Source organism: Salmo trutta, chromosome 15 (assembly GCF_901001165.1).
Source record: "Salmo trutta chromosome 15, fSalTru1.1, whole genome shotgun sequence".
Lineage (NCBI taxonomy): Eukaryota > Metazoa > Chordata > Actinopteri > Salmoniformes > Salmonidae > Salmo > Salmo trutta.
The window spans coordinates 51,187,525-51,203,084 of NC_042971.1; the positions used below are offsets into that span (position 1 = coordinate 51,187,525).

The window sequence follows — 15,560 nt, forward strand, 5'->3', positions numbered from 1 at the left end:
TGTGTGCAAGGTGGTATTGAATGTATCACTGTCTGTCACCTTGATTACTCCAATTTGTCTCTCGACCTAAACTTTCATTCATAGGCTATGTTGTAGCAACCTCATGATGGGTAAAGGGAAAATTTGAGTATCATGTAGTAGCCTAAACCTCTCGATGTTAAATTGAGCTGGGTTAATGGAATATGCATGACAGTCATCTAATATGCTGTAATAGAAATATGGCCGTGCTCATAAACAAAATCATCCCCTGTAATCTTCAACAGCACCGACCGCCACTGATTTGCAATATAGCCTAGGTCGTTACCTTTGCTTTAATAACGTATAAGTCTTTAGTAAGCAGACAGGCAGACAGACAGAAAACAAGAAGAAGCACAGAGTGACAGCAGAGAAGACGATGAGACAGACAGCACAACAGGGAGGTAACAAAATGGCTATAGCAGAGGCACAGTGGTGCGCTGCAGTGGTAGAAAAAGTAACCAATTGTCATACTTGAGTATGAGTAAATATACCCTAATAGAAAATGACTCAAGAAATTGTGAAAGTCACCCAGTAAAATACTAGTTGATTAAAAGTCTAAAAGTATTTGGTTTTAAATATATGTAAGTATCAAAATTGAATGTAATTGCTAAAATATTCTTAAGTATCAAAAGTAACAGTATGAATCATTTTCAGTTTCTTATATTAAGCAAACCAGACAGCACACTTTTTGTGCCCTTATCCACACTCCAACACTCCAACATAATTTACAAACGTAGCATTTGTATTTAGTGAGTCTGCCAGATCAAAGGCAATATGACCAGGTATGTTCTCTTAATAAGTGTCTGAATTGGACCATTTTCATGTCCTACTAAGCATTCAAAGTGTAACGAGTACTTTTAGGTGTCAGGGAAAATGTATGGAGGAAAAAGTACATTATTTGATTTAAGAATGTAGTGAAATAAAAGTAGTCAAAATTAGAAATAGTAAAGTACAGATACACACAAAAAAATGACTTAAGTAGTACTTTCAAGTATTTTTACTTAAGTACTTTACACCACTCATGAGCTGTATCTCCAGTGGTGTGTTTACATATTGTATTTGTTTTCAACATGAGCTGGTTAAAAAAGAGGACCATGTCTCACCAGTCACTGGTACAGAAATGGTTGAGAAATCTGTACTGTACTGCCAATGTTATATGTCAGCACTACTGCCTGTGTCTAAGTCGGGTGTGTAGGGTCAGGGTGTAGGGTGTATTTGTGGTAATGGGTTGTGTGTGTATGGTTAGTGATGAGTTGGTGGCACATGCAGTGATGTGGGCTGTTGTGGATAAAATTCCAAGGACGAAATCTTGTCCCAGTCCGCCCCTGAGTAAAACCTATAGTTTCACCTTTCTACCACAACTGAGCGCGAGGGAGGCGCAAACGCTGCAGCTAGACTGTACAATGACGGTTAGTCGTCCCGCCCAGAAAGTCAGACACTAACCAGGCTATGCTACAGTGACAGACAGTAGCTCCAGTCCAGATCGACTTGACAAATCCGATTAGCGCTGTTTTCACCGTTTGTTCCCTCAATCTATTTTGGTTTTACGCAGCAACAGCCTGAACGATGCGATTTTGCGATTTTCCATTTTGTATATACATTTTCTTGTCATTTGGGGACTTTGGAACACTTTCTGAAAGTTTGAGGCATTGCAACGTGGGTTTATAGATTTATTTCTGGTTGGTGAGTCCATCTGAGTGAGTGGAAGGTGCTAGAGTCTGCTGCTTTGCAGCGCGCTGGGTGGACAGGACTCCAAACTTTTCCCTGCACGTCCGTGGTAAACTTGGATTACCTCTCTCGCTCCTCCACATCTACTTCCTCTCTCTCATTTCCTGTCCAACTCTTTTTGAAAATATGAGAGATGTCACAGATATGACATCAACAACAACGATCACTTATTGAAATCGACAGCGAGAAGGGGTCTCACGGAAAATGCAGAAGAGCGTGCGATATAATGAGGGCCACGCTCTATATCTGTCGGTTGTCGCGCGCAAAGAGGGCACAAAACGCGGTATCCTGAGCAAGAAGTCTACGGAGAACAGTCGGTGGAACGACAAGTACTTCGCTCTCTACCAGAATGTGCTCTTTTACTTCGACAACGACCAGAGCACGCGGCCCTCTGGGATCTATTTGCTGGAGGGGTGCACGTGCGAGAGGGTTCCCGCGCACAAAGGCTCCGCCGTCAACAAGGAGACGGTGGACAAGCAGCAGGTGGGCTAGCTACCCAAGTTACCATGGTATCTGGTAGTGCAGTGCACCACACATGCTTCTGTGTTCTGGTCTCTGCTCGCAGTGCTGACACTGGTTTGTCTCCCTGTTTTCTTACATAAAACAGATTAAGGACGAGGATTAAGCAGAGAAGGTGCACTTTAGTTGAGAGGAGAGGTTGGATGGAGGGATGACAATTGATTTCCTCCATATGCTACCTGGAATACATGTAGAATGTGTAGTATATTTCAAAATGTGGCTTTACACTAGACGTGTTGTGATTTTAGAGCATGGCAGCACAGACTACTTTGCCATATCCTCATGACAGTTGCTGTACTATATTCCAATGTAGTGAACTGAAGCTAAATATGGAAATACTAGTCCAGTAGCCACATGAAGAGCTCCATTACTGGCCGACATCATTGTTATTGTGATGAGCTGCATGGAGTCAGTAACTGGCAACAGACGTTTTCCTGTTTACTTTACATCCTCACAGTTGGAGAGTGGAGACAGCATGTTCACTTTCTCTGTATACAGTACAGTAGTCTACCTTTGGATATGCACATCAATGCAAATGTTTCTTATATAAATATTTTTCCATTCATCTGTATTTGTATATATCTCTGTGTTTCTCAAGCTCTTTGCATACTCAGTATCTGTCTGTGTGTGTCGTTTGACGTCACCTTGGCAAAGTATTCAACCCCTGCCTTTGAAATGACCCCGAAACCAACACCTGCATCCGTGTCCTGTACTAAATATAGGCTACTCACTTCATATTAACATCACTTTACAGTCTCTAAATCAGGGGTATCAACATCATTTAGCTTCAAAAATCATGTCCAGGTCCTTGTGCTTATTTCATTTTTATTTTAGTTGAAAACACTAATTAGATCAGAAGTATCAGAAGGGTAGCTCATTGGTGAAAATAGGACAACAACAAAAATCCCCAACACACCACGGCAATCATCATCTAGTAAGGCAGTGATTAGCTCATAGCCTGGAGGCACCAGCAAGAGGGATTTGTATTGTCACATCAGATCTGGCCATGTTATCTGAGAGGTTGGTGGTTGCTGGTGTTGGGAACACACATTGATTAGATCACATTTGGCCACATCAGATGCTCCCCGCACCCCATGTCTGACACCGTTATCTAACTCTCACAGCTAGCTCTGGTGGTACTCAGTTGTAGTCACATGTCTCCATTAAACATTGAACAAACCTTATTGCAACATGAGAAATTGCAACTGTAGTATATCACTCTCTTCCCCCCTCAGATTCTGTTACTCCAGTGATTGCATGTTATAAATGAGGTCACTGAACCTCCTGTGTGCACTGTATTCTGCTCAGCTCAGGTGTGTGTGTGACATGTGTGTGACATGTGTGTGATGTGTGCATGTGGTTTATAGCAGAGGTTCCCAATCTAGGGGTCGCGCCCCCCAAAGTTATCTGGGGGGCGCGGAACCTTCCTTGATTTGAGGGGTATTTGCGATTTTATATACCGATCTATAATGACACTTAAATCTGTGATGCTTTTGGCTAGAAACAAGCTGTAAACCGCTGGAGGAAGACGCAACTCTGATGCACATGGGGGATATATGGTTTGTCTTTATGACATTCAGAATCTGAGCTACGACTTAAATTCAAGGAGTTATACAATGTGTGACTCTGTCGCTATCAATTGATATATTCACTTTCTGTAAAAGACTATGTATATTTAAATAGAGGATTAATATAAATTATAATAATAAAACATATTAGGTAGCGGAATAACATCTGGGGAAATCGGGTCTAGACTTTATTTTCCTTATCCATTATTATTATTATTTTTATTATCATTAAATAGCCTACCTAAAGGATGTCGTGAGTGTTGTAAAACTATGTGGAATTGCAGGAAATGAGCTTCAATATATAAAAACTTTCCTAGGTCCCTCAAATTATACACAATCAAGCTTTTGGTGGTGTATTTAAAAGGCAAAAAGGGGCCCTGGGAGACAAACGTTGGGAATGGGAACCCCTGGGTTATAGTGTGTGTGAGGTCAACGTTTTGACCACGTAGTAGGGAACATGCTCCTTAACAGGTTTGATACAGCTGAGCAACAAACAGGTATAGAACAGTCTTATAACAGTATTATAACAATATATATTATTACAATGTTATTACATTTACATTTTAGTCATTTAGCAGACGCTCTTATCCAGAGCGACTTACAGTAGTGAATGCATACATTTCATACAATTTCATACATTTTTTTCCTGTGCTGGCCCCCCGTGGGAATCGAACCCACAACCCTGGTGTTGCGAAAAACCACGCTCTACCAACTGAGCTACAGGGAAGGCTATTATTACTAAGGTGTTGTAAACCTAATTAATTTCTACCTGGTGCTTCAGCTTAGCATATTCATGGTACATCCCAAACAATACAGTGTTTGGTCCTGTTGGATAAAGGCCACTTAGTGGACAACAAACACACAGCTCCAAAGGCTGCAAAGTGAGAGGGTTTTAAAGACACACAAACACACACACATGCACACACACAAACACACACAGACACACACACACACAACACACACAGACACTCAAACAGTAACACACACGCAAACAGTAACACACACGTGCACACACACACACATTAGATACTTTATTTGAATCCTATGTATCACAATTACAGTCGAAAAGGATTCAAACAGGTCAAAGGTCACGGATATCTGGACACTCATAGATTTAGAAAGCACCCTCTTTTCCATAGGCCTACAGCTAGGCTGCCCATGACCGCACAGAGAAGTACCTTGCTAGCTGCTTTGCCTTTATTAAACATTTAAACCAGACAAAAACATTGCAGATAGCACAAACACACACACACACACTGAGCAGTACAGTTTGGAATATATCGTGCCTAGCAGCAGCCTCATCTCCTTATAGTTGCTGTTGTCATCATTTAAAAACCTTTATCAACTACTGTAGCAACTGTACGTGTCTGGGGCGTTTGGGCTGTGCATTGTGTTAATGTCTCTGGTCCTGGTTGTCTGTGTGTGTGTGTGGTGTTGGTCTTGTGAGGTAGTGGAGGATAGCGTGTGTCTCTGTAGCCTGGCTGTGGGCTCTGAGGCCGTAGACTCTGCAGAGAGGGGAGGTAGTTCCATGTGAAGGCTCAGTCGCTGGTGAAAAGGCAGGGTTGGGGGGGGTCAGACTGTAAATTAGCAAACAGCAGCAGTTTGGGAATCAGTGTTTCCTTTAATGCTTTTGGGAGGAGGGCGTGCAAAGGACCCTGAAGCAACATTGAGAGCTGCAGATGCAAATGAGGCCAAATAAAGCATGAATTGTTTTATATGGAGGACGAGCAAAGGAGGGTAGGGAGGGGCTGCAAAAATATAGGGAATACTGCCTGCCTGTAAGTGTTCTGTCTCTCTCTCTCTCTCTCTCTGTCTCTCTGTTTTATCTGTTTGTCTGTCTCTGTCTGTCTGTCTCTCTGTCTGTCTCTCTCGCTCTCTTTATTTGTCTCTCTGTCTACCTCTCTCTCTCTCTCTCTGTTTCTCTCTCTGTCTGTCTGTCTCTCTCTCTGTCTCTCTCTGTCTGTCTCACTGCCTGTCTCTCTCCCTCGCGCGCTCTCTGTCTGTCTGTCTGTCTGTCTGTCTGTCTGTCTGTCTGTCTGTCTGTCTGTCTGTCTGTCTGTCTGTCTGTCTGTCTGTCTGTCTGTCTGTCTCTGTCTGTCTCACTGCCTGTCTCTGTCTCTCTCTTGCGTTCTCTGTCTCTCTGTCTGTCTCTCTCTGTCTGTCTTTGTCTCTCTGTCTCTCTCTATCTCTGTCTTTCTCTCTCTTTCTGATCTCTCTCTTTATGTAAGTTGTTATATAATATACCTCTCCGCAGAGGAAAGTTCTTTGTGCTAATAAGATGGCTACTTCAGCGCCAGCCAGTTGGCTGATTGATGGGTTACCATGGTTACCATGGTTGTTGGTTGAAGTGGCACAGTTTTAGAACACATCACACACACACACACACACACACACACACACACACACACACACACACACTCTCTCACACACCCACACATCGCTGTCAACACACCATACACACACAGAAGCACTTCAAGAAATGTTATGTAAGGTAGCCTACAAGTTTTCTCAGAAAGAGGGGGAGAGATAATTAGAGAAAAAGAGAATGAGGGAGAGAATGAGAGATGATAAGGCTAAGAGGAGGCTGGGGAAATAGTGAAAGATGGATGGATTGAGGGAGAGAGAGAGAGGCTGAAGATGAGTAGAGAGAAATGTAGATGATGAAGAGAGAGAGAGGCTGAAGATGAGTAGAGAGAAATGTAGATGGTGAGGAGAGAGAGGCTGAAGATGAGTAGACAGAAATGTAGATGATGAGGAGAGAGAGAGAGGCTGAAGATGAGTAGAGAGAAATGTAGATGGTGAGGAGAGAGAGAGGCTGAAGATGAGTAGAGAGAAATGTAGATGATGAGGAGAGAGAGAGAGGCTGAAGATGAGTAGAGAGAAATGTAGATGATGAGGAGAGAGAGAGAGGCTGAAGATGAGTAGAGAGAAATGTAGATGATGAGTAGAGAGAGAGAGGCTGAAGATGAGTAGACAGAAATGTAGATGATGAGGAGAGAGAGAGAGGCTGAAGATGAGTAGAGAGAAATGTAGATGATGAGTAGAGAGAGAGAGGCTGAAGATGAGTAGAGAGAAATGTAGATGATGAGGAGAGAGAGGCTGAAGATGAGTAGAGAGAAATGTAGATGATGAGGAGAGAGAGAGAGGCTGAAGATGAGTAGAGAGAAATGTAGATGGTGAGGAGAGAGAGAGAGGCTGAAGATGAGTAGAGAGAAATGTAGATGATGAGGAGAGAGAGAGAGGCTGAAGATGAGTAGAGAGAAATGTAGATGATGAGGAGAGAGAGAGGCTGAAGATGAGTAGACAGAAATGTAGATGATGAGGAGAGAGAGGCTGAAGATGAGTAGAGAGAAATGTAGATGATGAGGAGAGAGAGGCTGAAGAGTAGAGAGAAATGTAGATGATGAGGAGAGAGAGAGGCTGAAGATGAGTAGAGAGAAATGTAGATGATGAGTAGAGAGAGAGGCTGAAGAGTAGAGAGAAATGTAGATGATGAGGAGAGAGAGGCTGAAGAGTAGAGAGAAATGTAGATGATGAGGAGAGAGAGGCTGAAGATGAGTAGAGAGAAATGTAGATGATGAGGAGAGAGAGGCTGAAGAGTAGAGAGAAATGTAGATGATGAGGAGAGAGAGAGGCTGAAGATGAGTAGAGAGAAATGTAGATGATGAGGAGAGAGAGAGGCTGAAGAGTAGAGAGAAATGTAGATGATGAGGAGAGAGAGAGAGGCTGAAGATGAGTAGAGAGAAATGTAGATGATGAGGAGAGAGAGGCTGAAGATGAGTAGAGAGAAATGTAGATGATGAGGAGAGAGAGAGAGGCTGAAGATGAGTAGAGAGAAATGTAGATGATGAGGAGAGAGAGCGCGCTGGGATGTGATTGACAGTATTTATTGTGATGAGAAGAGGAGGAGGGACTGAAGGGAGGGTTTTAGAGGTTTTGTGTGTGAATCTCTGCTGTGATGGTGTCTGACTGATTGTGACAGTTACAGAGCGACTGAGAGAAGATGAGAGACCATTTTGTTAGGTCAAGTAAAGCAATGAAACTACATTTAGAACCAGCATATAATACCACAAAAATCAACCAGAGAGAGAGAGAGGGGCGGTTGGGGGGACATGTGTGTGTTTTGCTGCTGTAAGCAGCCATGATAGCCAGCTAACCAGCAGAAATCATTCATCTGTCCTCACATTAACACACACATTAAAATGCATGAACACACACACATTCACACACACAAGACCTGGGTTCAAATACTATTTAAAATATCTGTTACTTTCACATACTTTCAAAGTGAGTATTCAGAAATATTTTTAGACAAGTAGTTGAATATTTTTATGTATTTGGAAATACTCAAATACACACCCATGCATTTATCCCAGGTATTTGAAAATAGCATAACAAATAAGTATTTGAAAATACCCTTGAATACAATTTGGTAGACTATTTGGTTTTTACAAATAACCATTCAAATACTAAAATAAAAGTACTTGTTTTGGGCCAAATACTAAAATAAAAGTACTCTCTCTCTCATTGTTATCCCCCAGCTGACAGCAGGCCTTTGGCTGGGGAGGCCGGATTAACAGCAGTAAGAAGCTGCACAAGCCCTGGTCGTTATGTAACCTGCACACACAAATACATCCACACACACGCACACACACACACACACACACACACACACACACATATACACACACAACACAAACAAGCCCTTAAGCCTCTCTCTGGTCTCTTAACAGGCAAACACGCTAGTGTCTCTTACCCGCTTATATACATACACATTTTTGTATCATCTGATTTTATTTGATATAAACAACAGCTTGTGGTGGAATTTGAATCTAATTCTATGAAAACATATTGTCATTGAGTCCAGCATTTTATGTATCGGATACAGATTCACATCTTTATTTTCTAAATAAGCAGATCAGTGGTGACATTAGATTAATAATTTTATTAAATTACATTCTAATTTAAAATAGAAATTGAACATTCAAAATGTAACAATATTGTCAAATAGAATAGAATAGAGACATTCTTTTCACAGTCTTTCTTACATAAACAGTCACTCTCCTTTCCTACCAAGGAATGGGTGGGCAGAACACAGTAGTTACCCAGCAGACATGTCCACATTGACACAATGATTTGATTTGATTTGATTGACAATGTGGGCCCAGTCCGGGCTAAAATATTGTCCCCATGTGGGCTGCCCACATTAGGTCGATGAGCCTTTGCTATTTAATAGGAATGTATTAATTGGGCTGATGTGGGATTGCTGTGGGCTAGCCCGTGCCCACCTTGCCCACTGAATATCCATATGGGGCCATATGGGTAAATAAGACAATTGTTTATATTGCAGGAAACCTGGTTCTGTACTATGACCGTTATAGCACTCTCCTGTTCCCTCTAATGTGTTTTGGTCAGTGAACTGAGTCACAGATAGAAGGGGTCATTTGGGATGACATTTCCTGTTTTCATGCCCAGTGGCAAGGACTCAAGAAATGTTCTCTACATTTTTTTAAACGTTTTAAACAATTAACTCATTCTTTATATTCTGAGAGTATTGTTTATGTGGTGGGAACGCCTAACATGGAGGAAATTGCGTGTTAATCGGATTCCTGTCAGAGAAAGAGCAACTTGTGTATGTGTCTAAGTATGTGTCTACGTGTGTGTGTGTGTGTGTGTGTCTATGTGTGTGTGTGAATGTGTCAAACACTTCTGAAAGCACTACAACCAATCCCTCTTTTACGCTACTGCTACTCTCTGTTCATCATATATGCATAGTCACTTTAACCACATCTGCATGTACATACTACCTCAATCAGCCTGACTAACCGGTGTCTGTATGTAGCCTCACTACTGTTATAGACTCGCTACTGTATATAGCCTCGCAACTGTTATAGACTCGCTACTGTATATAGCCTTTTCACTGTCTTTTTTACTGTTGTTTTTATTTCTTTACTTACCTGTTGTTCACCTAATACCTTTTTTTGCACTGTTGGTTAGAGCCTGTAAGTAAGCATTTCACTGTAAGGTCTACACCTGTTGTATTCGGCGCACGTGACCAATAAACTTTGATTTGATTTGATCTGATACCTGCAATTGATTGAGTAGCACCTTCACATGTTGATTCTATTTCCTGTTTACTTCCTTGTAATAGTATTTCTGTTTCCTGTTTCCTCCAGCACTACTTCCTGGTGGTGTTTGGCCATGACGGTCAGAAGCCTCTGGAGCTGCGGACAGAGGAGGAGTCAGAATGCAATAAGTGGGTGGAGTATATCCAACAGGCCAGGTAAGAGGGTGGAGTCTATCCAACAACAAAACCTCAACACCTCTTTACAAGAGGTAGCAGCTAGGGGCTAGGGGAAGGATATGAGTTAGGGCTTGATTTGGGTCTGGCTTGCTTGTTGTACTCATGACACATGTAAATTCAACAGCTGACTCTCCCCTAAGTAGACAGTGTGGCTTGATCTACTCTAAGACACACAGTGACTGTATAGTGATCCACACGCTAAACACACACACACACACAATCCCCTCTCCACATGTCTGCTCCATTTGTAAGAGGTGTGTGTGTGTGTGTGTGTGTGTGTGTGTGTGTGTGTGTGTGTGTGTGTGTGTTGTGGTGGCTAATTTCTGCATTACCAAATGAGGAGAGTTACAAACTTCACACACCAATCAGAGTTATACTTAAACTACATCTTTAATAATAAGAGCTTTGCAAAAGCACTTGACTTTCAATGTTGCGCTATCTCTAATGAACCATTGAAAGTGACTACACAAAAGTACAAAGATCTTTTATAGCCAAGATACACCCCTCTCAACGTACATGATGAACCACAGATACATAGAATGGGTCACAAGGCAAAGTTTTGTATGAAAGATATCTATAAAACATAGCAGACAGCAACTGCTGTGTCAACAGTTTTCATTGTATAGACCAGTGTCTGGTCCTCCTACTCCAAACTGGAACCGTCTCTCCTGGTACGGTATAGAACAGAACCATTAGCTCATGTCCTCTGGAATGCTCTTTAGGCTTTATTACCCAAAGCCATCGTAAATCTCCTCTGTCAGTGCTATCTCATAGAGGCCCATCCTCAGTAAGACACACACACATATGTAGACAATGTTCCATTCTGTCCTCTTCCCTTTCTGATATTCTGCATAGCACCAGGGACATGTGAAAGACAAGCCTGACCTCTCCCCTCTCTGGGCCCCAAGTGACTGAGCCCTAGATAAGGGAAGACGTGCAACTGTCAACACCAGAGTCCAAAGGGATACATTCTAATGACAAGTATCTCACATAAGCATATTATGCAAATAAAACATCTTAATTATCTATGTTACCCAACTAATTCTGATTCATCCGCCACAGTGTGTGTGTGTGTGTGTGTGTGTGTGTGTGTGTGTGTGTGTGTGTGTGTGTGTGTGTGTGTGTGTGTGGCTGTGTGTGTGTGTGTGTGTGTCTGTGCATGCTCTGCTCAGAGCAGTTCACATTTAGGTCACACTTTGGTGCTGTACTGCCACAGTGATTACAACACAGCCCTGACCTCAACACTCTGCCTCGCTCTCTCTGTCTCTTCTCTTGATCCCACTAATCATAACATCTCTGTCTCGCTCTCTCTACACCTCCCTCCCTCCCAGAGACTGCCACTGAACTAGATGTGTATGTTCTGCTGTTACTAATTAACATTGATGGATTATGAATAAATTAATGCTATAATGTTAACTTTGAAAATGATGTTTCTTGGTAATATGTATCGAGCGTAATGCTTTTGTGATGTTCACTGCGCAATGTTCACCATGTCAACTTAGTTTTAACATTCAACACTTACCATTCCACCTCTAGTTACTCTGACATCATCATTGAACGCGAGGTCCTGATGCAGAAGTACATCCACCTGGTCCTGATCATGGAGACAGAGAAGGTGGCAGCCAACCAGCTACGCACCCAGCTAGAGGACCAGGACACAGAGATAGAGAGGCTGAAAGCAGAGGTACACACACTCATACACATACATACATGCATGCATACATACATACATACACATACATACATACATACATACATACATACATACACACACATAGACACACATGCACACCGCACACACATACGCAGCCACACACACATAGCCAGTGGTGGAAAAATTACCCAATGGTCATACTTAAGTAAAAGTATAGATACCTTAATGGAAAGTTACTCAAGTAAAGTGGAAGTCACCCAGTAAAATATTACTTTAGTAAAAGTCTAAAAGTATTTGGTTCTAAATATACTTAAGTATCAAAAGTAAAAGTATAAATAATTTCAAATCTCTTATATTAAGCAAAGCAGACAGCACCATTTTATTGTTTTTAAAATTTACAGATAGCCAAAGGCACACTCCAACACTCAGACATAATTTATAAAAGATGTATTTGTGTTTAGTGAGTCCACCAGATCAGAGGCAGTAGATGACATGGGATGTTCTCTTGATAAGTGTGTAAATTGGACCATTTTCCTGTCCTGCTAAGCATTCAAAATGTAACGAGTACTTTTGGGTGTCATGGAAAATGTATGGAGTAAAAAGTACATAATTTTCTTTAGGAATGTAGTGAAGTAAAAGTAAAAGTTGCCCCAAATATAAATAGTAACGTAAAGTACAGATAACCCCCAAAAAACTACTTGAGGACTTTACACCAATGCCACACAGACACACACACACACACACACACACACACACACACACACACACACACACACACACACACACACACAGACACACACACACACAGCCACACATACGCACACACACATACACACACACTCACATGGATCTGACTGTTGACTGTGTTCTTTGAGATCGTACTGTTGAATAAGGAAAAGGAAAGGATGCTGCCTTGCCAGACTAATCAAGAGGAGGAGGATCCAGACATTAAAAAAATCAAAAAGGTATCAGCAATTGTCTTCACAGTATTTGATTACTTTCCCTCAAGGTTTTGATAGGTATTCTGACCTATATTTATATGTGTATTCTGACCGGTGTGTCCTGTCTCCCCTCCAGGTCCAGAGTTTCATGCGAGGCTGGCTGTGTCGGAGGAAGTGGAAGATCATTGTTCAGGACTACATCTGCTCTCCACAAGCTGAGAACATGAGGAAGAGGAACCACATTGTATTTAACATGGTGGAGGCAGAGACAGAGTACGTATGCCAGCTCTCTGTCCTGGTCAACTTCTTCCTCAGGCCGCTACGTATGGCCGCCAGCTCCAAGAAACCTCCCATCAGCCACGATGACGTCAGCAGCATCTTCCTCAACAGGTAACACACATACATATGAAAGCACGCACACACACACAGACTACGATGTCAGAAGCATCTTCTTCACCTGGTAGGCCTGAGATCTCAACTACATCTCTTCTTCTTCTCTCTGTCCTCAGTGAGACCATCATGTTCCTCCATGAGATCTTCCACCAGGGGCTGAAGGCTCGGATAGCCAACTGGCCCACTCTGGTGCTGGGTGAGTAGAGTGCTCAAACAGTGGGTTATTTAATGCTGACCTCTTCGATTATCAATATGGAATCGTCTTGTGACCTGTTCTATCAATGTATTGTATTTCTAGGATCTGTGCATGAATCTAGCTATGAACAAACATATGAATGTAGCAAGTAAAGTGTTGGTCCCATGTTTCATGAGCTGAAATAAAAGATCCCATGTATTTTCGATACACAAAAATGTGTGCACAAATCGAATCCAGTTTTATTGGTCACATACATATGGTTAGCAGATATTAATGCGAATGTAGCGAAATGTTTGTGCTTCTAGTTCCGACCATGCAGTAATATCTAACAAGTAATCTAACAATTTCACAACAACTACTTTTTACACATAAGTGTAAAGAAATGAATAAGAATATGTACATACAAATATATGGATGAGCGATGGCCAAACGGCATAGGCAAAATGCAGTAGATGGTATAGAGTACAGTATATACATATGAGTTGAGTAATGTAGGGTATGTAGGCATTATATAAAGTGGCATTGTTTAAAGTGACTAGTGATACATTTATTACATCCAAATGTAATTATTAAAGTGGCTAGAGATTTCAGTCAGTATGTTGGCAGCAGCCACTCAATGTTAGTGATGGCTGTTTAACAGTCTGATGGCCTTGAGATAGAAGCTGTTTTTCAGTCTCTCGGTGCCAGCTTTGATGCACCTGTACTGACCTCGCCTTCTGGATGATAGCGGGGTGAACAGGCAGTGGCTCGGGTGGTTGTTGTCCTTGATGATCTTTTGGCCTTCCTGTGACATCGGGTGGTGTAGGTGTCCTGGAGGGCAGGTAGTTTGCCCCCGGTGATGCGTGGTGCAGACCACTCTACCCTCTGGAGAGCCTTGCGGTTATGGGCGGAGCAGTTGCCGTACCAGGCGGTGATACAGTCCGACAGGATGCTCTCGATTGTGCATCTGTAAAAATTTGTGAGTGTTTTTGGTGACAAATCAAATTTCTTCAGCCTCCTGAGGTTGAAGAGGTGCTGCTGCGCCTTCTTCACCATGCTGTCTGTGTGGGTGGACCATTTCCATTTGTCCGTGATGTGTACGCCGAGGAACTTAAAACTTTCCACCTTCTCCACTGCTGTCCCGTCGATGTGGATAGGGGGGTGCTCCCTCTGCTGTTTCCTGAAGTCCAAGATCATCTCCTTTGTTTTTTTGACATTGAGTGAGAGGTTATTTTCCTGACACCACACTCCGAGGGCCCTTACCTCCTCCCTGTAGGCCATCTCGTCGTTGTTGGTAATCAAGCCTACCACTGTAGTGTCGTCTGCAAACTTGATGATTGAGTTGGAGGCATGCATGGCCACTCAGTCATGGGTGAACAGGGAATACAGGAGAGGGCTGAGAATGCACCCTTGTGGGGCCCCAGTGTTGAGGATCAGCAGGGTGGAGATGTTGTTTCCTACCCTTACCACCTGGGGGGCGTCCCGTCAGGAAATCCAGGACCAAGTTGCACAGGGCGGGTCTGGGTCTCGAGCTTAATGACGAGTTTGGAGGGTGCTATGGTGTTAAATGCTGAGCTCTAGGTATTCCTCTTGTCCAGATGGGATAGGGCAGTGTGCAGTGTGATTGCGTTGTCTGTGGACCTATTGGGGCGGTAAGCAAATTGGAGTGGGTCTAGGGTGTCAGGTAGGGTGGAGGTGATATGATCCTTGACTAGTCTCTCAAGGGACTTCATGATGATGGAAGTGATAGTCGTTTAGCTCAGTTACCTTAGCTTTCTTGGGGAAAGGAACACTGGTGGCCCTCTTGAAGCATGTGGGAACAGCAGACTGGGATATGGATTGATTGAATATGTCCGTAAACACACCAGCCAGCTGGTCTGCGCATGCTCTGAGGACGCGGTAGGAATGCCGTCTGGGCCGGCAGCCTTGCGAGGGTTAACACGTTTAAATGTTTTACTCACGTTGGCTGCGGTGATGGAGAGCCCACAGGTTTTGGTAGTGGGCCGTGTATTGTCCTCAAAGCGAGCAAAGAAGTTATTTCGTTTTTCTGGGAGCAAGACATCGGGGTCCGCGACGGGGCTGGTTTTCTTTTTGTAGTCCATGATTGACTGTAGACCTTGCCACATACCTCTCGTGTCTGAGCCGTTGAATTGCGACTCTACTTTGTCTCTATACTGACGCTTAGGTTGTTTGATTGCCTTGCGGAGGGAATAGCTACACTGTTTGTATTCGGTCATGTTTCCGGTTGCCTTGCCCTGAT

General features: G+C 42.8%; 1 protein-coding gene across 4 annotated transcripts in view; it reads left to right on the top strand.

Annotated features, from left to right (window-relative positions):
- Window positions 1-1,463: 1,463 nt before the first annotated feature.
- The window catches only part of LOC115149278 (ras-specific guanine nucleotide-releasing factor 2), a 68,830-nt gene continuing 54,733 nt past the window's right edge, over window positions 1,464-15,560 (top strand). For 2 of the 4 annotated variants that reach the window (XM_029691994.1, XM_029691995.1), the window contains exons 1-6: window positions 1,465-2,229; window positions 10,010-10,116; window positions 11,674-11,821; window positions 12,667-12,756; window positions 12,869-13,122; window positions 13,242-13,321. In XM_029691994.1, the coding sequence (XP_029547854.1) occupies window positions 1,951-2,229; window positions 10,010-10,116; window positions 11,674-11,821; window positions 12,667-12,756; window positions 12,869-13,122; window positions 13,242-13,321 (958 nt within the window). In that variant the 5' untranslated portion in view covers window positions 1,465-1,950. Of the gene's footprint in view, window positions 2,323-10,009; window positions 10,117-11,673; window positions 11,822-12,666; window positions 12,757-12,868; window positions 13,123-13,241; window positions 13,322-15,560 lie in introns of all 4 variants that reach the window. The other 2 variants (XM_029691997.1, XM_029691996.1) reach the window with 2 other exon arrangements.